General features: G+C 40.5%; 1 protein-coding gene across 3 annotated transcripts in view; it reads right to left on the bottom strand.

Moving 5' to 3' along the window:
* pde5ab (phosphodiesterase 5A, cGMP-specific, b) overlaps positions 1 to 21,127 on the bottom strand; it is a 143,754-nt gene that overhangs the window by 39,911 nt on the left and 82,716 nt on the right. For all 3 annotated transcript variants that reach the window (XM_078275918.1, XM_078275916.1, XM_078275917.1), the window contains exon 8: positions 9,077 to 9,144. In XM_078275918.1, the coding sequence (XP_078132044.1) occupies positions 9,077 to 9,144 (68 nt within the window). The remainder of the gene's footprint in view (positions 1 to 9,076; positions 9,145 to 21,127) is intronic.

Raw genomic sequence — 21,127 nt, 5'->3', positions numbered from 1 at the left:
TACAAAATAGTGTCTATCTTGAAAGTAGGACTTGAACCAATTCAGAAATGTGTTAGAGAGACCTAACCAGTGTTCGAGTCTTTCTATTAACATATTACAGTCAACCATATCAAAAGCAGCAGTAAGCTCTAATAACACGAGGACAGAGACTTTACCAGAATCTATGCTGAGTTTAATGTCATTCAGAACCTTGACAAGAGCAGTTTTGGTACTGTGGTGGGTCCTAAATCCAGACTGGAAAATGTCAAGGTAGTTATTTGATGCCAGAAAGTTGCTGAGTTGTCTAAATACAACTTTCTCAATAATTGTACTAAACCTAAATGGTAGGTTGGATATGGGCTTTAGTACAGATGCATCCTGATTAGCTTTTTTAGTGGCATAGTGGCTTGCTTACTGCAGTTTTCAGGGCTTTGGGAAGACCCCTGAAAGCATTAAACTTACTGTCTGTTGCCAGGCAACACAAAACCTTTTCAAATTAGAATTATGCCTTGCGATTGCATGCCTCTGCCAACCAGTCAAGTTGCAGTTTACATCAATGTCTTTCCAAATTCATAATATATGTAGTGAAGACTTTTAAGCACTAAATTAATAAAAGGTATTAAGTGTTTTTTGGGCAAATTGTGGATGCTTCACAGACATCTTCACCCGGCAGCACAGAAGATCTATACAATCACCACAGTTTCAAGATAAGCGTCACCAATTCAGTATCCAACCAAAAGTCTCCCCTTCTGTTCCATAGTTATGGCGTTGAATAATGGCCAGAAAAGTGTTTTTACTGTACATTATGATGTCACAGTGAAGTTTACCTTTGACCTTTTGGATATAAAATGTCATCACTTCATCATTTTATACTCTATTTGCCATTTCTGTGAAATGTTGTCATAATTAGCGTAAAAATGTGAAATTTGGAGACATTTCATCAAGGTGTTGATGAAATATCGCATTCACAAGAATGGGATGGACAGACGTGAGCTCACAGTGACTTGACCTTTGACCTCCAAAATCTAATCAGTTCATCCTTGAGTCCAAGTGGACGTTTGTGCCAAATTTGAAGAACTTTTCTTTCAGGGGGTTCTGAGATATCGCGTTCACATGAATGGGACAGACAGACGGACAGCATGTGGAGGACATGAGGTGTGAAACAATTTCTTAAAAGAGTTGTAAGATTTATGACATCAATATCAGTCATCTTTACCAGATTAGTACTAAACTGCTGAGACGCGTTATTTATCTTTCCTGAGGAAGCACTAATCCTTCAGATTTTTTCAGTGAAAAACACAGCATGACCTTGTAGAGTTAACGTCAGGAGGAGTTGCTTCTTGTGGGGTGGTGAGTTATAAATGACTCATTGTAGTTAGAAACTTTCTAAGAGACACTTCAAAGATAGATTTGGACTATTTCTTCACACAGCTTTGCCCAGCGGCTCTTTCGAATCAATCTAGCAAGCATTCTTACCCTAAACCTGAACCTGCGTCCTTAAGCTTCAGGCTAGCAGCACTGAATTATAAAACATGTGCTGGTTAATAAGTCCACCCCGCACCCTGGCCCAGGTCTGAAAGCTGAAGCCCTCAGTCATGTCTGTCAGTGCTTTATAAGCCTGTTTGTTATTTTTAGTCGCTCCAAGTTCAGCCACAGAGTCAGCTATAATACTGTGATACTGTAATGATGGAAAATGGATATATAAACAAAACATGAGGTTTAAGGCACAAGCCAGTGGATTTTGGCCGTAGTGCTATGGTGAGACGGGTGTGTGTGTGTGTGTGTGTGTGTGTGTGTGTGTGTGTGTGTGTGTGTGTGTGTCTGTGTGTGTGTTAGAGAGAGACAGGGGGGGGGGCCGACAAACAGAAAACGCTTGTTTTACTGGTTGTGTGTCAATTTTGAAGTACTTGTACTTTACTTTAGAATTCTAATTTTATGCTTCTTCTAGTTCACTACATTTCAGTGGGGAATGAAAAACGTTTTACTCCACTACACTTATTTGGCAACTTTAGTTACTTTTCAGATAAAGAATTTACAAGTAAAACAAATGAGGATCTTATATTACATGATGCAGTGCTTTACTATTAAACTAATCAGCAGTGTGTACCTAGCATTGGCTCCTCATAGACAAATTACAACATGTAATAATAATATCCAACAATATAATACTCTGAAAGGAGTGTTTCTGCATAATAAATACTTTTACTTTTGCTACAATTACATACATTTTGCTGAGAATACTTGAATGCAGGACATTTTAATGGAGAATTATTATCCTTTGGTACTTTTTAGTAAACAATCTGAATACTCTATCACTGCAGATAACAATATAAGTGTGTCTGTGTGTTTGCTTGGTTTCCAACATCCTATTCATGAATGGCTAATTATAACAATGTGTTCGGTCCAGACTGACCTCAAATATCTTTCTCTCTCTCTCTCTCTCTCTCTCTCTCTCTCTCTCTCTCTCTCTCTCACACATACACACGCTTCAGACATACTGCACAGTACGTGCATCTGTGCTCGAGTTTAATTACCCAAACACACTAAAATACACATTTCCTTTCTCTCTCTCTGTGATTGACTTAAATTAGGCCACAGAATAGCTACCAGCTACTACAGTACTGTGTTGGCTTTCCATTCACGGCCACAATTACAGTCTAGATTCAGTAAAAGTCAACTGCCCTACTTTGTCAACTTATAATGCTCTGCCTGCAGATTCTGCAAGCGTTCTCAACATCAGTTCAGCTCAACTGAACTTCCTGCTTCTGCCATACAGACGCTGTATCGCTGTAAAGCCGCAGCCCCGGGTTAATGTCACTATAAAAAGCCTCCTGGTTCCAGCTGGTCAAAGCGAAAGCTGCAGGGCCCCTCCCCTAATGCGTTGGCCCAGTTGGAGCTGCCCCGTTTTGCAATATCACAGTCCTCCCAGAGGAAATACAGCACAAACACACAGGCGTATTTAAAGGCTGGCGTATTTAAAGCTGTAGAAAACTAAAAACTAAAAAACGAGACGTTATGGAAGACGAGACGGGACATCTGGTTTGTGTCATCCCTGACAGTGTTGGGATTTTCACAACTGCCCATTTTCCCTTTCTTTCACCAACATACTGAGCTCTGTTTGCACACACAGATATAAGTGCTTTGATTTGGAGACTAACCACTCACCCAACTGTGTTAAATCTGACAGGTCTATCTGTTTAACCAACCTTTCGGTTGGTTAAACAGGTTTTATTGACTCTGTGTGTCCTTACTATATCTCTGGCCAGGAGCAGGTATTGATGCAAAAATGTAGTACCATGTATAGTGGTAACGTGTTGTTTTCACGGCAGGGATCCCTCCGCTTCCCAGTATTGCACGCTAGTGGGCTCGCAGATTCAATAAACCAGCCAGATTCATAAATGATCTAACTAAAACAATAACTATGAAATATAAGTCTACTTGTGCTACATTGGGGGGTGAAAGAACACAACAGGATGTCACACAAATGGACTGGATCGCTTTCTTTGGTCTGAATGCACCCTAGCTCTCAACAATTCCAGTAATTCCCCCAAGAGCAAGCATTTAGTGCAACATTGGTGAGGAAAACTTCCTTTTAGGGAGAAACCTTGGACAGACCCAGGCTCTTGGTAGGCGGTGTCTGGTGGTGCCAGTTGGGGGTGTGATGAACAGTGGCAATTATTGTCACAATAAATATAATGGAACTATGACTAGAAATAGTAGTTGTAGTAGTTCATTAGTCTTGCTACACCCTGCAGTGCCCTGCTACACCCTCTCACACCCTGCTACACCCTGCCAAGTCCTGCTACACCCTGCAGTGCCCTGCTACGCCATGAACTACTACAATGACTATTTCTATTCATAGTTTCATTGGCCCTCATTTATCAACCTAACATTGAAACCAGCGCAGATATGAGCGTAGAAATCCTTTTACAACAGGCTTCATGTGTGATTCATTAAACGTTCGTATCACACCAATCAGAGCGTAAGAATGGTCGTACAGTGATAAATGCAGCGGCTGGAAAAGATCGTAATTTAAATATCACACCCCAATATATTCTCTGTTTTGAGGCCTCGCCCCTACAATTTACGACATGGCGAGACGTAATCCGGCTGAGAAGCAGCACTTTTCAGAGGTGGAGATTGAATCCCTGATATCTCAGGTTCATTTGCACTAACGTGTGTACTATTTGGCAGCCTGAAAACTGTTATTAAAGGCTGTAGAAAGAAGGCGGATTGGAAAGAGATCACTGAACAGTGTTGCCGTAGTAAATCGGACTCCAGCTGAAGTTTATTTAATTTATACATCCTTGACATATGTATGCTATAGTCCCCATAGTAATATACAGGCTTATATTGCAATCTATTAGGCCTACATGTAGGTGTACCTATGTTTAAAAACAAGCCGAAATATGTCGGTCAATGGCAGAAATAAGTTGTTCACTTGTGGCCATTAACGACACTTTAAAAGAGAGACAAAAACCTGAAGAATAAATAAAAATGTGCATCGTCACGTTTCCTGTACTGAATATCATTGCCAAACATAACACTATACCTTTCAAAATCGAGGAATAATATCCTGTCTCCTTGGTATAGCCCCAGACTTTTTCTGGCGTGTACTGTATAGTAGGGTCCCCCCCAATGATCTGATGATCTGCCCGTAATCAATACGATGCAGCGCTCCACTGTGGCCCGTGTGCGTACGTGCGCACTGTTGTACCAGATCTGCCATTGCCGATAAGTGATCAATTGATGACTTTTTCTTCTCCTGTTAAACTGATTTTATGCTGCACCATAAGTCCACACTGACACGAAAACTTGGGTACACAAGTTTACACTTGACGTGAGATTTGATCGTAACCTCCGCTCACGTCCATATTGATAAATGCCGAGCTTTGCGTGGAAATGACCGTACGCCGGTTTTACGCTTGTTTTCTGTGGTACGGTTGTTTCTCAAATGAGGGCCATTATCTTTATTGTGACTATTAATGCCTTTGTTCATCACACCCCCAACCGGCACCGTCAGACACCGCCTACAAAGAGACTGGGTCTGTCTGAGGTTTCTCCCTAAAAGGAAGTTTTCTTCACCATTCGAGGTTTCTGCCTAAAAGGAGTTTTTCCTCACCACTGTCACACTAAATGCTTGCTCTTGGGGGAATTACTGGAATTGTTGGGTCTTTGTAAATGATAGAGTGTGGTCTAGACCTACTCTATCTGTAAAGTGCAATATTATAAATAAAATTGAATTGAATTATGCAACTTCACTTCCGGTTACACACGTGGTGAAGAATGTAACGCAGCTCAGTTTGTTTTGTAGAGTAAAAAAAACGTGTTGACTTTTCAAACGGGACATGAACCCCGGTCTCCTGGGTGAAAGTCCTGTGTTTGTTTGACCCATCCACCCCCCCCAACCTGTCTCCATTTGGCGCTTTTAAACTTCCTCACCTTAAACGTGCAGTATACTTGCCATTCCTGACATGTCGCACGACAGTGTGACGTCATGGGAGCGCCGTAACTGTTTATACTGGCGCGTGGTGGTTGCGACAGTTGCAGTCTTCTCCTGAACAGAGGTGTTGCAACTGAGGAAAGGCTACAGACTTTGCTATTTCTACGGACTAGAAGAAGATGAAAAAGGTCAATTTTCATTCACCATAAAAGAGCTCATCTTAACCCAGTAAGTTTACAAGAGAGACCTGCAGTCACTCTGAGAGTCCTGGCATCCGGTTGCCCTCAAACTCGTCCATGTTTCCTGTTTCCGCTTTGTTGTGCGCCGCTGAAAAAAATAGTGGTGCACGACCTTTGGTCGCACACTTTCAATCCTGGCGCGCCAGCGAGATCTACGTCATTTTGATGTCACATTGTTGCGCGACAGGTCGGGAACAGCGACTGTAAAGAGGCCTTTACTTCCTGCTTTGCTCCCTTCAAAACTACTACGGCCGCTAGAGGGCACCGCCACTAGAAACCTAAATATAACTTGTGATTGATGCTCTTGTTTTTTGAGGGAGGACAGTCTCGGAAACCTACATAGCAGTTATAGCTGAATCGCATGCATACTAAAGTGAAATCTGATCTGGTATTATGACTATAAAATCAGGTTGAGGGGTTATGGCACACATGGCATATTTTTCATTAATTCTAGTAGAATTATGGAATATATCATGCTGTAGCCTATCTATTCTTTCAGGTAGACCCTACTGATGCCCAAAACCTAATAAAATACTGTATTAATACCGGCCCCATATATTGGTGAGTTACAGTATAGAGCAAACACAACTGTACACATACACACACACACATGCACAGTCCAGTTCTGTTGCTTGACTGAGATTAAGATTGAATTTTAGAGTCTGCGTAGCAACTGGGGAGGCCAGGCCACCCTGGCGATGAGGGGGGGAGGTTCCTATCTCATTGCATCTTAAAATTAGATTACATCTTATTCGCTCCTCCTGGCTGGAGCGCGAGTTGATGTCAGGAAGCTCTGCAGCTGTAGCCTCCTCCAATCATTTTCTTCTCATCCTGACCATCTAATCATCCTGCCGCTCATTCTGCTCCTATTTCGTTGTGTCCTTTTATTCGACATTCTCCCCTTGTCAACTCCACACATCTGGAGGAAGTAATTGAGCGCCTAAAGTATTGCACTTGTTCTCTTAATTCCATCCCTACAAAACTGTTTATATCTGTCTTTTATTACTTTATAAATACAATGGACTGGCATTTTCCTGCTTTTCTCAGGCGTGCTGTTGTCTCACCTCTGTTGAAGAAAAATAATATAGATCCCGGTATAGTTATTATATATATATATATATATATATATATATATATATATATATATATATATATATATATATATATACATATATATATATATATATATATATATATATATACATATATATACTACTGAAGACCAATTTCAAATTTTACAAGCAAAATACTGAAAATAAAAAAAAAAATTGTATACAAACAACTAGATGAATATCTTTTAATTCACAATATGTATGATAGCCCAGAAACAGCTCTCATAAGAGTAATTAATGATCTTTAGATCAAAAGTGACTCACAGAGAATTTAGATTTTAATACTGCTTGACATCACTGCTGACCATGACATTTGAATTAAAAGGCTTCAGTTGGTTTAGCGGGTCCTGTTGTTAGACAATGTCTTAATTCATGTGATGAAGGATTTAGGACAGTAGTCAGTGTAAGGTTAACACTGCCAGGTTTACAGTTAGTTGGTTAACAGTTGGAAATTTTAAAAAGTAATTAAAAGTAATTAAATGTAATAAGTTAGATTCCTTAATACTTTTATACTTATGATAAAGTAATTGAAATAGTTACACTACTATTACATTTTAAAAAGGGTAATGTGTAATCGGTAACCTATTACATTTCCAAAGTAACCTTCCCAACACTGGTAAGGGTTGGTATATCAACATAGTTTGTGGGGGTTGATGTAACAGAAAAAAACATAGTCACAATAAAGTCTATATTGGTGTGTAGAAAGAGATGAAACCCTTAGCTAGGGTAGGAGAAGCATTGTTACAGAACAAGAAAGATTTAAGAGAGTTTATTGGAAATTGGCCTTAATTTGGAAAAATGCACCGCCAATGCCACAATGGTCTCATTTGTTAATGGGCATGACATAAAGCTGACAATGTTTCATTGATTCTTCACACAGCAATTTAAATTGGCTTTGTCAGCTGAAATATACAGTATTAATTACTTTTACTTTCTCTATTAATCTGTACATATTGCTGGCCTTGTGCTGCTGCAACAACTGAATTTCCCAGGTTTATCTTATCTTTTCTTGAAAACATACAAACAGGTAACATTGTTTTGCCTCACATCTCCATCCACTGTAGTATAACTACTACACCACATATACAACTAAAATAGCTGTCACATGCAATAAGCTTTCATGTTGACCTCAAAACCGCTGATGGTTTGTGTGACGGTTGATTTTTAGACCTCTTGGAAAGGCTTCGGACCGCTTCCCAGACAGTAAAAGGGCCCACTTTATCATGATAAACAGGTTGTGATTGAGGAGCTGTCAAATCAACCCTGAAGACAGGCCAAAAGAGCCCGGCTAATGAGAACAAGAGCTTTGAGCCGAAGCCAGCGAACAAATGTCTGGGTATTTGGCAGGTGAAGAAGGCCGATTACCTTAAGAAGATCCCATGGGGCTGCAAATCAGCTCTGCAAACCTATGATTATTGGACTCAAGGCTCTGACACACCAACCGACGGCCAACCTTCAGCAGAAAAGTCGGTCGGACTGCCTCCCCGAGTTGGTCAAAAAAGTCTCCATTTTCAAAAATGAAAACCAGCAGCTGATTGGACGAACGCATCACATGGGTCTGGCTGCTCCTGGATTTTACAACCAAGCATAATGGCGGCTTCGTTCGGAATACAATCTCATATTTTACGAAGATAGTTCCCCGAAACGTGTTTCTGAAAACATTTTAAGCGAGAAATAGGCCATACAGTTGCTGAATCTGTCTTCATTTCAGATCGACAAAGGTCAGTTTAAGAGATTTTCGTCAGATTTTGAGAGGCGTTAGGCTCATCCCGCTCGTCATTTCCGGGTTAGCGCTCCACCAATAAGACTGGCCATTGAGTCCGACTGCCCGCCTTCCAATTCAACATGTCAAATCAGCCCAAATGAAGGCCGAAGGCTCCTCCTCCTCCGACGGCACGGAACACACCAAACAGACTCGAATCACTGACCTCGCCAGACTGCCCGATGGCTGATAATCGGGTTGGTGTGTCAGGGCCTTAAGCTGCTCTGTCTTGTCTTTTTCTCTTGGAATTCAAAGTGACTGATTTGTCACAATGAGACTTTTACTACTGCCAAATCCTTGCCTTAACATCGCTATTTTTCTGCTTTTCCTTCTGTGAACGTGTACTATATGTCGATAATGAATCCTTGTGCAAGTGCCTGTTACACAAACATCAGGGCCTCTATGGTGAGGAAAAGGGTAGTTTGCAAATGCAAGGAAACATTAGCGCCAATAACTGGTGGAAACAGCTGGAGTAGCCTCAAGGCAAATCTGCAGGACTTTTAACTAAATAACAGGTTTCAGTTGAGGGCGATCACCTTACCTTTTGGGGCCGTCTAGGACTTCTCCCAGCTCCTCATATTCCATGTGAAAGACACTGGAGAAGGAGTTCTGCAAAAAGAATAAAAATAAGTTTATTTGTCTGAGTGATGTGGCTAGGACTTGCTGGGGGTGATGTGTGCTTGGCATAATGTCATTAGGATCAGGTGACAACACGAATACATACAGTGTCTTAGTTTAGTCTAGATTCTTACCTTTACAAAAGGTCTTACGTGCTTTGCTGCAGGTCCACCCTGTGTGTATTCTAGCCATATCAACTTCTTCATTCCCTCCAATTAAGCAGTTACGGCTAAACTCAACATCCAAATAACATCTCTGAGGATGAAAAAAGGTACTTTGATCTATTACCCATCAGCCTTGCCAGGAGGAGATTTTATTTCAACATTCCAGTGCTCCTTTCGCCTTTCCCCACCTTATAGGGACTTCTTTTCGCTTAACCTGCACTCCAAAACCCTCGCAAAGGATAATGTTTCCATTTTTAAGAGGTGGGGACAGGATGTTAAAGATAGACAAGGCTTCTTGGTTTCGGAAAAATGTGCCCCCCTACCCCTGCGTTCACATACACATACCTTCCCTCTATGGCATTAGGTCACGCTGATCTGTATAGGTGAGGGTTATAAAGCTGTTTTAAACAGAAAAAGGACCTTGCAATGTTATGACATTTACTGGGGTCTCTGGCAAGCTGGAACGTTTATAACAGGATGACACAGGATAATGGATTTTTTTTCCCTACATGTAGGAATATTGAAATAAATCAGGCTTGTCTTCTTTTATTCTTCGACCAGTCAAGGACATACATGACAAGGAAGGACAAAGGAATGGTTCCTTGGTCATGCCCGTGAGGGTTTTCAAATGCAGTTATCAGCATCAGTGGCAGATACATCAATCTCATGCAGTCTGTTCATGTTATAGCATGGACCTCCAGCCATTTTCTCAATCCATACCACAACACACTACTGTGTGATTATAGTGGCGCTAATAGTAGAGCTGAGCATTGGAGAAAGAAAACAAAAGGAAAGAAATCTGAGACTGTCCTAACCAGAAAACTGACAGCAAGTGTCTTGGTCCGAATATAAGAGGACCCTCATTATAAGACGACCCCCCCTCTTTCAAGACTCATTGGAAAAATACTTTAATTTTAATTTTATTTGAAAATATTTCTACTGAAAACACATTGAATAAAACAAGGTAGGCTGTTGTTTTTAACATCTTTTAAATAAAATAATATTTTCAATATCTTTTTAGATGAAAGTGTTACTGTTTGCATTTTTAGACGGTGTACCATCTCCATGACAAAGCCTTGTTGTACTTCCGTTCTAACTTCCGACTTTTAGGCTTTTTTTGTTTCTAGTGATGAATCGGCGAAAACACGTTTTATTTCTCTGAGTCACGGCTTTGTTCTAACGCCGCTGGGCGCACTCTCTCTTCAGTCACTCTCTATTTCTCTCCACCATATAACGTTACCGTGCTTTCGGGCGGTCGTTGAGGCTCCGTCTAAAACTCTGCCATTTCGACCAGCTGTTTGAAACATAAAAATAAAATTGATTATGGATAATTTAATTTCTATAGTTTATAACTGACTTTACCAGCTGACTTCTCTATTGGCTGTTGAAACAGGAGACGTTTTTTACGTTCTAAAACCAGCCTCTGCTAGCCTGACAAGCCAGACCCACATCAAGATGTTGGGTCTGGGACCTCACCATTTGCAGGACTCAATCCAAGGGGCGGGATAAACGGTTGTCTTTCAAATTCCCTCTGCACTCATAGCCAACCAGAGCAATGCTAGTTGATAGATTAAACTTTTGCCGTATCCGGTCGGCAAAACTCCGAACACATCTTCATTTTTTAAGAATGACTTCACTGCTTGACTCCAAGTCTTCCAGAGTCGCGGCTAGAGCCGATTCGGAAGACCGCTGTTCGCCAGCAGCAGCCATCTTCTTTCTTTTCAAGTAGCAGGGAATTCACGCGGAACCGTTCCCTTAATACATCCACGGGAACTGTCGCAACTCTGCCGTCCTTATGTTAAGCCCGCCCACCGACTCTATACACGATGTGATTGGCCTGATCAGAATTTGGTTTTTCCAGCTCACAAGCCAACGGAGAGTTGCTAGACTGACCCTGGCTGCAAATTACATTTGGTGCCGCTAGGGTGCGTCTAGATTTTCCAGGCTAAGACTCTGCGACTTCAACAGCTGAAAGTCTAGACCCCGATTATTAGACAACCCCACTTTTTCAGACGTATTTCCAGGAGAAAACAAAACGGCTTATATTTGGACCAATACGGTAAGTAGAAGTAGCTCTCTAACTAGCAAAGGCCAAAGTAGCATGAAGTCGCAAAGTAGCAGTGTTGGGGAGTAACTAGTTACATATATCAGCGTTACGTGATTTCATTACAAAATAAGGTAACTGTAATCCGTTACAGTTACTAGGAAAAATGTGTGATTCAATTACAGTTACCTATGAAAATGTTCATGATTTCATTGGGGGTTACATCTGAATATTTTCTGTAAAAAGCTAGGCTATATGTTGATTGATATTGATTTTGTTGCTTTGCATGTTTTTCATGTGCACAATGTCTTCTTTTGCAATTTCCAGCCACAGCCATTTAGTAAAGTTTGATGCTATTCTGATGCTCTCAATTGGTTCTCCTGTTTGAATTTGCAGCGCCAGCCGTCTGACAGTTACATTGCCTCTCAAGCTGTCTGAGAGTTGCTACTATGATATTAAAAAAACGTGTTCAGTGCTGGAAATATATAAAACATTTCATACAAAAATCTGAGAAGGGTTCGAACAAGCGTGCAATGCAAAGAATGTTTGCCAGCGGTCAAAATGCTATTGACGTCAAAAATGTCAATGTCCAACCTCAGGAAACATCTGCAGGTATATAAGTTAGGTTAGCTTACAGTAATTGCAAGCATGCATAGTAAATAAGGTAGAGAAGACATGCCTACCTTCAGTGTGACACACCAGACGAATAATGTGTATTGTAATGACGTATTTTAGCACCATATTCTGCTTGGTGCATATCCAGTAGTTCATATTTAATCGTCATTCATAAGAAGTTAGAAAAGCAATCAAAAAGTAATTAAATGTAATAAGTTACACTACTTTGATAAAGTAATTGAAATAGTTCCCCTTCTATTACATTGTAATCGGTAACCTGTTACATTTCCAAAGTAACCTTCCCAACACTGCATGACCGTGTTAGACCATTGCAAAATGATTTAACAAACAACAAAGCTTATGATTTTGACACGTGAAACCATTTTGCATCATGTCTCCGACTAAAAGTCGTTGGTTTACTTGGGATTTTATTTCTTTTATCTTTGGGTTGCCTGGTTTCCTCATTTAATAATGATTGTATAACATCGACCCTGTTATCCACAATCAAGTTATAGACATCATGTTTTTCACAACAACACGAACTATCAGGATATGCTGCAGGGATGTCACATGAATGTTAACATTGGTACGACACACACAACACAATAATACAATAATGAACACGATTTTTGGCACTCTGGGGGGAAAAGAAAAGACTGTAACCAACACACATAAAAAAATGATTTACTTTTTTCCAGAAAAGTCCATAAGCTTCTTTCCAAAATGTTAGTTGTGCCATCTCCAACGATTGTTCTGTCTGCTAAGAGACAGAGAGCCACATCCACAGGCCATGTCACTCTCCTTACACTTCCAGGGGACAGACTGACTGACCTGCCTGCTCTGCCTACACTGTACAAACACTACAGGTCTTGCATCCATACATGGCCCCCCTATATTGTATCAGGTTCACATTATCTATTGGCTACGTGAGCTGCCTGTCTTCTGACATCACTTCCTGTCCATTACTATGTCAAGAAGTCAAATACAATTTGTCAAAATGGAAAACAAACTATATAAATATCCAAGCTCAATGAACCCTGAACGCACATTTTATAATATTTATTCTACTCATTATTTTGGGTGCTATCGAATAGTATAGATCTGATAGGATAGGAAGATGGGGTGGATTGCATGTTATTCTTCTGCGTAATGCGTTTGAGATCAGAGCAGCCACAGTCAGGAAGACAGCCTCTGATTGGTTGACACACTTAACCCAATGCATCATGAGATTCAATATTGATGGGCTAAGAACAACAGAATCGGTTTTCAAAACTGAAAACATTATGGGTAACAGAACACATTCAATTTTGGATTCATCATTATGGATTTATTGAAAAAAACGTCTCTGAAAAGACACTGCAGTTCCAGGCTGGATTAGAAAGCTTCTGGAAGAAATAAGATGGCACCGGAGAGCTCGTTGAAATGCCGCCGAGGTTAGCTTCTGGATAAAAAAGAAAGTAGGACTCTAGCATGCAGCGTTCTGAAGACATATAATATGACATGATATATATATATATATATATTAATGTAGTATACAACATCGTTGAACCCAGAGAGTCTTTTAACCGTGACTGTAATCTTTCTCTAACCATAACTAAGAAGTTTCAGCCATGCCAACAGTGTGGCTCTAGGGAGTCCAATAACGGTCAGTTGGTCTGTTACTTTCCAGAAGGAAATATAACTATTGGATGGATTGCTATGGAATTTGGTAAATACATTATATTAAATTCAATTAAATTTTATTTATAGTATCAAATCATAATAATTCCTTCAGTTTCTATAGGCCTTCGCTAGTCGGCGCTCAGGCCCTGACAAGAGTTATTTCAAAACACTTTACAGATAGAGTAGGTCTAGACCACACTCTGATTGACAAAGACCCAACAATTTCCCACGAGCAAGCATTCATGGTGTGATGGGATGAATCCTAATGACGTCCCAGATTCACTGACTTTCATTTAGCGCCACCAGCAGGTCAAACTTATCCAGTGAAATTACTCGACATCTGCTAGTGATTTGGAGCAGACATTTGCAGTTCCCAGACCATTAATCATACTGCCTTTGGTGATCCCCTGACTAGTGCCACCATAAGGGTCACATTTGTTGTTTTGAGGGAAATGTCTCCACAACTATCAGATAACAGATTACCATACAATTTGGTACATTTTAGAATTTGTGTAATACTGCAAACCAAATACTTGCAAACTAGTCTTGTTTTGACAGCTCTACCTCCACGGCGCTGTGGAGGAGGGTCTGGCTAGTCCACACAGCATTCATGGATGGGAGAAAAACATGCTGTGGTTTATTAGCATTCATTTAAACTAGGGCTGTAGCATTAACGCGTTAATCGCCATGCAATTAAGGGCCAAGCATAACGCGTTAATCTTTTTTAATCGCATTAATCGCATGCCGCCATTTATTAATTTATTTTCACTTCACTCAGCTTCGTGTCGTGCCTAACAGGCTACTATTTTGACCCTTTGCTGCACTTTGCCATACTTCCTTGTAACAACACATCCTGCTGCTGCAGGCATGATGGAGAAAGACAGCAACACAATTCTGAATGGCGCTTTTTATTTTCCAAAAATCCCGGCCGGCTCGAAAGCCAAATGCACATTGTTTAAACCGAATAAAAATTTCACCGAAGCACGTCAAGCTTGAGCTACCACCTACAAGCTAAGCATGTACAGTTAACGTGACTCAGGTTGATGCTAGCGGGCTCAGGCAAAGCTCTATTTTGGAGAGTGCTACATGCCGACCTGTGGATGAAACCAAATCCCAAAAAATTACTACAGCTCTTCCAAAATGGGGGGCAACTAACTGCAGACCGGTCAGCATCGTAGAGGACTCGGGTCTTAAAGACGTACTACGGTTGGCATGTTCTGATGTAGTATCAGTGTGTGCAACAGTCTCCTGCAGATCTTTCATCAGTCTGTACTAGCCAGCGTACTGTTCTTTGCCATGTTGTGCTGGGGTGGTGAGACCAGCAGACTTAAAGAGCTGGTTATGAAGGCCAGCTCTGTGGTCGGACTGAAACTGGACAGTCTGGATTCAGTGGCGAAGAGGATGATGGGTAAAATTAAAGCCATCCTAGATATGGCCCCTGTACTTGGCTCAAAGTCACCTTTTGTCAGCTAAACTTAACAAGCAATGGCCTCTGAAACAACCATGAAAATGAAAATGTGAAATGTGAAATGTGTATTGTTTTTTTTATGATTACGTTTGGAGTTTTTTTGGTCTTCTATTCGATAGGACAGCTGTAGACAGGAAAGGGGGAAGAGAGGGGGATGACAAACAGCAAAGGACTGCAAGTCGGAATGGAACTCGGCCGGCTAGAAGTAGAAGAGTCTTAGAAAATGGGGCTATCGCTCAACCAGGTGTGCTACCAGGGCGCCTCTAAACTTAACTATCATGTCACCGGCCATCAGGTGACCAGCCACCAGTGGCCTAATTTTGTAGGACAAGTTTTCGTACAATATCATACGAACCTGTTCATGAGAATGCATTGTTTGAATTCCCCCATAATAATCAGCTCTGACAATTCCAGGTCCTCCTGAACATGTTTGAAACCTGCATGACACTGACTGCTACTATTATTATTATTATTAGTCATATTTCTAGTATGATTATTGATATTATTGATTCTATTAATATTCTATTATATCTACTTATGCTATTTCTGTGTTCTCTACGCCCGTTGCTCATGGGGGAATGTTGGGTCTCTATGATATAAAGAGTATGGTCTAGACCTGCTCTATATGAAAAGTGTCTTATTATAACTTCTGTTATAATTGACGCTATTTAAATACAATGAACTTGACTTGACAAGCACACACATGCAACACACACTCACACCACTGTTTTAAGATGATGCCACACAATGCAGTAAAATATATTGAGCCAACTCAGGCCAACATTCGAAAACTCCGTTATTGTTGGTATGATTGAGCGTTCAAGACCAGCACTGTCATTTATTGGACATCCTACAGGAAAGCTCCTTTTCTGAAAGGACAGGTTACAGTAAAATCCAAAGAGCTGTGGGTCCTGCCTGAGAAACTACAGACATCTGACGCTGACACCTATATACATACAACTGGCCGTCTGGCAGATAAGGCCAGTAAAAGGTCATTAAAAGTCCTTAATCTCAGAGTAAATGTTTAGTAAGGAAAAAGAAAGAAGGATGGAGGGATATAAAAGAAAGGGAGACAGCAGGTCTGGCATCTCTGAGGTCATGAGAGGGACAAACACACACACACAGACACACATGCACAGTGACAATATTCTATTTCATAGTATACGCACAAAAACTGCCCGAACACTAGTAGGTTAGGGTTAGGTTTCCACCCACACACATACACAGTCCACTTACCGAGCAAGCAAAAGAGAAGGAGAGATTTTTTTTGCACTAACGTTACCGATACAGCACCACCATGAAACTCTGATTAGCCTACCACACACATTTTTTAAATACCAGCCAACAGGCCAGGTTTACACAATCGCCATTGCAGCTCTCATAAAGTAGCTAATATTTGCAGAAGAGTTATGCAGAAGGCCAAATACACCACACACAGTCAGCTACACACAGAAACATCTACATTCACCTTCATAACCTGGTCATAATAAAAACCAGAGAAAGTTAAACAGCAATGTTTTGTAAGCTAATGCACTTCCCCATCCAGTTACCCCACACCTAAACATTTATACTTGGTGGGGAGGTTGGAAGTGATCTGAAATGTTTATTGGAAAATATGACTAATGGCAGAGAAGTAAGGCATCCTGCATGTTCGGATCTTTACTGGATAAAAGATTGATAAAGTTAAACAAAAGTATTAAATTTCTGAATGTTAAAATGTTTTTAACTACATAATAGCTACTAAATGGGCAATTATGTGCATTAAAGTACGTACAGTAACATAACATTTACTAAAAGTATTGGCAGTAACTTCCAGTCAGAACACCAGACCTGTCACATGCATCACTTTTTTGATAAAAGGCTCATGGTTGTGGGTCTCTACTCGAGAGCAGCCGAAGACCCTAGTCACCCAGTCCAAACCCTCGCGATAAGCCTCAGTTGGTGCGCCACTTTCCAAATCCAAGGCCACACCCATTCTTTATAAGATCATTAGTCATCCTTAACATTTTTAAAACGTTGTTTACTTTTGAACGTACATGTTCCACCAAAACAAGTTCCTTCCAGAGACTATTTGGCAGCGGCTCCGTGCTGAGCTTAGCGCCGCCCATGATGATTGTGATTGGTTTAAAGTAGTGCTGTCGATTAATTAAAATATTAATCGCATTAATGTCATACTTAACTCGCAATTAATCACACATTTTTATCTATTCTAAATGTCCCTAGATTTCTTTTTGTCCCATTGTTTTTTCTCATTTTAATGCTCTTATCAACATGGAAAAGTGGATCGGCTTGCTTTTGACGAGGGGGCGGAGAATTTGCATCAGCTGTGTGCTTGGCCATCAAGTGGTATTTCAGACTGGACGTGCTGCGATGATAGCTCAGTTCACAACGACAAAACACACAGATCACTTTGGTCTTGTCAATGGAACCATTTGGCAACTTTTTAAAAGTAAACTTTCGATTCAGAATCTTACTGGCATCCATTTCGGCGTCTCGCGCTCACCATCCACTCAAAACGTCCATCAGTAGAGAGTAGCACGTAGAGAGACAACAGTAGAGAGTAGTATGTAGAGAGACAACAGTAGAGAGTAGTATGTAGAGAGACAACAGTAGAGAGTAGTATGTAGAGAGACAACAGTAGAGAGTAGTATGTAGAGAGACAACAGTAGAGAGTAGTATGTAGAGAGACAACAGTAGAGAGTAGTACGTAGAGAGACAACAGTAGAGAGTAGTATGTAGAGAGACAACAGTAGAGAGTAGTATGTAGAGAGACAACAGTAGAGAGTAGTATGTAGACAGACAACAGTAGAGAGTAGTATGACAACAGTAGAGAGTAGTACGTAGAGAGACAACAGTAGAGAGTAGTATGTAGAGAGACAACAGTAGAGAGTAGTATGACAACAGTAGAGAGTAGTACGTAGAGAGACAACAGTAGAGAGTAGTATGAAGAGAGACAACAGTAGAGAGTAGTATGTAGAGAGACAACAGTAGAGAGTAGTATGTAGAGAGACAACAGTAGAGAGTAGTATGTAGAGAGACAACAGTAGAGAGTAGTATGTAGAGAGACAACAGTAGAGAGTAGTATGTAGAGAGACAACAGTAGAGAGTAGTATGACAACAGTAGAGAGTAGTACGTAGAGAGACAACAGTAGAGAGTAGTATGAAGAGAGACAACAGTAGAGAGTAGTATGTAGAGAGACAACAGTAGAGAGTACTATGTAGAGAGACAACAGTAGAGAGTAGTACGTAGAGAGACAACAGTAGAGAGTAGTATGTAGAGAGACAACAGTAGAGAGTAGTACGTAGAGAGACAACAGTAGAGAGTAGTATGTAGAGAGACAACAGTAGAGAGTAGTATGTAGAGAGACAACAGTAGAGAGTAGTATGTAGAGAGACAACAGTAGAGAGTAGTATGTAGATGGCAGAAATAGTCAGATAAACAAATCCCCTAGATCAGGTTCCTACTGTTTGTAGAGCAGTAACCATTAATTCAATTCAATTTTATTTATAGTATCAAATCATAACACGAGTTATCTCAGGACACTTTACAGATAGAGTAGGTCTAGACCACAATCTATAATTTACAAAGACCATTACAAATTTGCTGTACAATTAATTGTCTCAGAAATAATTGCGATTACCAATATAATTGTCTCTCTTAGTCAAATTTTAAAATATTTATTATGTATTAATTTTTCAAACAAATACTGTACATTTTGGGTTATATCACTGTTATGTGACCCAGATGATATTATAACACAGGTACACAGCCTATGAAGTAATACATGCCTCTTCATTATCAAAAAACATTGTATTTATTGCTTAAGTGAACATAAAATTGAGAATTACAGTTATACACCTTAGGACTAATGTTAGCAATTAATTGCGATTAAACAAAGAAATGGGCGATTATGTACAATATCTGGCAACAGGATGGGCCAAAAAAAATAAAAATAAATAAAGAGCACTTGTACAGTTTTGACCTATTACTCAAAAAATAGCTCAAATTTCCCTAAAATTACTGCAATGCTCACTCACTCTAGTAGGTACCTAATTTAAGATTATAAATACACCTCCTATACCCACCCAGAAAATGCAGAAAGTCAAAATCTGCTGCCCCACCAAAAGCCTAATCTGATGTTTTGCTCATGTGGCCTCTTTTAGGCATGGAAAAACAGAAAGCTTTGAAAACCAGAAGGAGCTGTATCATTAGTCATAACCAACATAAGCTAGAAACAGCTAGGATGCTCCCTGAGACACACTGTCACAATATACTTTAGTCTTGAAATGCTTACTGACAACATGCTTACTGAAACATGTTTATTCGCTGTGATATTTCAATGTTTTCTGTCTACATGTGTACTATGTGTGTATTGGTACATACTTTTTAGATATTTCGTAATGTTTGGATCAAAATACTGGCTCAAAATAAACTGTAGATTGGAGTTGCTGTGCAGGCACAAGTTTTTGTACCTACGGAGACGTGGGAATACTGTAACCAAGCTCGTCTATCAATCTCCCTCGGTGTATGACAGTTAATTTGCTTCCTTTTCCTCTGGCGCTTGTTTTCCATGTGCGAGTGTGAAGCGTGTCAGTGTGTGTTTTTCAGGCACTGGACACCCCTGAGAGGACAAGCCAAAACAAATGTTAAAGCCCACAGAGGACTCTGTTCGGGGTGTGTGTGTGTGTGTGTGTGTGTGTGTGTGTGTGTGTGTGTGTGTGTGTGTGTGTGTGTGTGTGTGTGTGTGTGTGTTTCAGTAAAGTGAAAGAGACCGCATTTACATTAAAACCCGGCGCGCTGCTGTTCTATCTGCTCTGTATATGAAACGTCTTGATTTGCAGAACAGAAACTCTACATTCCCACTTGCTGTCAGAAGTGTCAGAGGTCTGTCTGACATAACTCATTATGCTCTTGAAAGTGGCTATTCATTTAAAGTTTAGTCAAACTTCATTTCAATGAATTTCAAAGAAAACAAAAAAGCCTTGTAGCCATCCGCTCTAAAGCTATTTGAGCAGCTGCTTATTTGAACATGATGATCGCTACCTTGGTAACAACGGCTTCATGTCTTTTCAAATGTTTTACTGTAAAGCACATAAAAAGGTAAGAAAATAAGTCAAAATATGATCAAATGTATTGGACTGGACAGTGTTAAGGAAAAACACAGGGCTGCACAACTCTTTTCAAATGTGTGAAGAAGGTTCGGGAGACCTTGCGCCTGGGTAGCTCACCTGGTAGAGCACGCGCCCATATATAGAGGTTTACGCCTTTGCTGCATGTCATTCCCCTTCTCTCTCCCCTTTCATGTCTCCATCTGTCCTATAAAAATAAAGGCCTCAAATGCCCAAAACATAATCTAGAAAGATCTAGTAGCACCGTCATACAGCTGCTACGTCTCCCCGTCTTCCATGGAGACACAGAGTTGAGCAATTCCTCTGCCTGGAAGGTAATGGGTTTATGTTGGACACTAGTCTCACTTTGCTGACCTTCCTCCACAGCGCTGCGGTGGAGGGTCTGTCTAGTCACACAGCATTCCAGGATGGGCGCTCTGGTTTTAGTGGCATTTCTTTAAACCAATCACAATCATCTTGGGCGAAAAAAACATACTCTGGTTTATTGGCATTTCTTTAAACCAATCACAATCATCTTGGGGCGGACCATTGGTGCCTCTGCTAAATAGTCTCAGGAAGGAACTTGTGTTTTGGTGGAGCGTGTACGTTCAAAAAGTAGTTTTAGTCGTGTAACAGAAACCTCAGACTGGACAGATAGTCTAGCTAGCTGTCTGGATTTCCCCTGCAGAGATCTGAGGAGCAGTTAACCATAGTCCTCACAAATCCACCTAAGTCTAGAAACGCCAACACAAAGAAAGAGGAAGGGGACGGACATCCGGCAGAAATGAGGGTCATCAAGCAGTACAGAACAATCCTTGATGATATAGACTAGTTGAACACTGACCTGAATGACACCTGGGTAGGGCTAGATGCCGAATTCAATACTTTTTAGTCAGCGACCGAATTGCATCT

Source organism: Sander vitreus, chromosome 19, assembly GCF_031162955.1.
Source record: "Sander vitreus isolate 19-12246 chromosome 19, sanVit1, whole genome shotgun sequence".
Classification (NCBI taxonomy): domain Eukaryota; kingdom Metazoa; phylum Chordata; class Actinopteri; order Perciformes; family Percidae; genus Sander; species Sander vitreus.
Note: the sequence above shows the minus strand (reverse complement) of the source record. Positions and strands in the feature narration are given on the sequence as shown.